We start from the raw sequence: 828 nt of genomic DNA on the forward strand, positions 1-828 counted from the left end.
CGCCGCCTCCGGCCCCGCCCCACCACGAGGTCGCCGGCCAGGCCGGGCGCGCTCTGGGCGGTGGACACCGCCCCCCGGGACACGCCTGGCCTCATCCGGGCACCGAAGGGAAAGAGCTTGCCTGGGCCCATGTGGCAACTTGGGGGCCTTGCAGTTGCACCCCAGGGCCCTGGGGGACCTCTTGGCGCCCACTTGGAGCAGCCTGTGCCGTGACCAGCCCACGGGGCTGGGGGCTACCCGACTCCCCACTGGCTGCTGCCCCCCCCAAGCGGACGGGAACTCACGGGCAGGCGCGGGGGGCTGGCAGGCCTGGGTTCTGCAGGGCCGCACGCTGTCCGGCCCAACCTCGTGGCCGCACTGACCGCTGTCCTCCTCCGGCAGCCCGGTCTGGGAGTTGACACACTTGACCAAGCGCCGCTGGACGCCTACGCCGCAGGCGGCCGAGCACTGTGGGGAGTGAGGTGAGTGTCCGCCTGCCCCTGCGGCGGGAGTGGGCACTCCGCCTGCTGCCCCACGTCCTGCCCCAGCTCTGGGACCGAAGGGAGCAGGATGGCCGGGGCTTGCGAACGCTCAGATTCGCGGCCACAGGTGGGCAGGTGTGTCCAGAAGCGGCCCAGGTGGGTGAGCCACCCACGTGCTCCGGGCCGCCCCAGGCCAGCGCCCACGCCCACCACCGCCAGGACCGACAGCTCCAGGCCCGGCCTCCGGGTCCCCGCCCCACGCCCCCAGGACCTCCCACGCCCTCAGGGAGCCCCAGCAGCCACTCACCTGGCCCCAGGGCCCCACCGCCCACTGGGCACAGGGCTGGGTGTTGCAGGGCCGGGAGCC

General features: G+C 74.4%; 1 protein-coding gene across 1 annotated transcript in view; it reads right to left on the minus strand.

The window, feature by feature from the left end:
* LOC101632169 (A disintegrin and metalloproteinase with thrombospondin motifs 7-like) overlaps window positions 1-828 on the minus strand; it is a gene marked incomplete at both ends in the record, with an annotated part of 4661 nt that overhangs the window by 1785 nt on the left and 2048 nt on the right. The window contains 2 exons of the mRNA XM_012734884.1: window positions 285-447; window positions 769-828. Coding sequence (XP_012590338.1) covers window positions 285-447; window positions 769-828 — 223 coding nt within the window. The remainder of the gene's footprint in view (window positions 1-284; window positions 448-768) is intronic.

Source organism: Condylura cristata, unplaced genomic scaffold, assembly GCF_000260355.1.
Source record: "Condylura cristata isolate star-nosed mole 26May11 unplaced genomic scaffold, ConCri1.0 scaffold00087, whole genome shotgun sequence".
In the NCBI taxonomy this organism is placed as follows: Eukaryota; Metazoa; Chordata; class Mammalia; order Eulipotyphla; family Talpidae; genus Condylura; species Condylura cristata.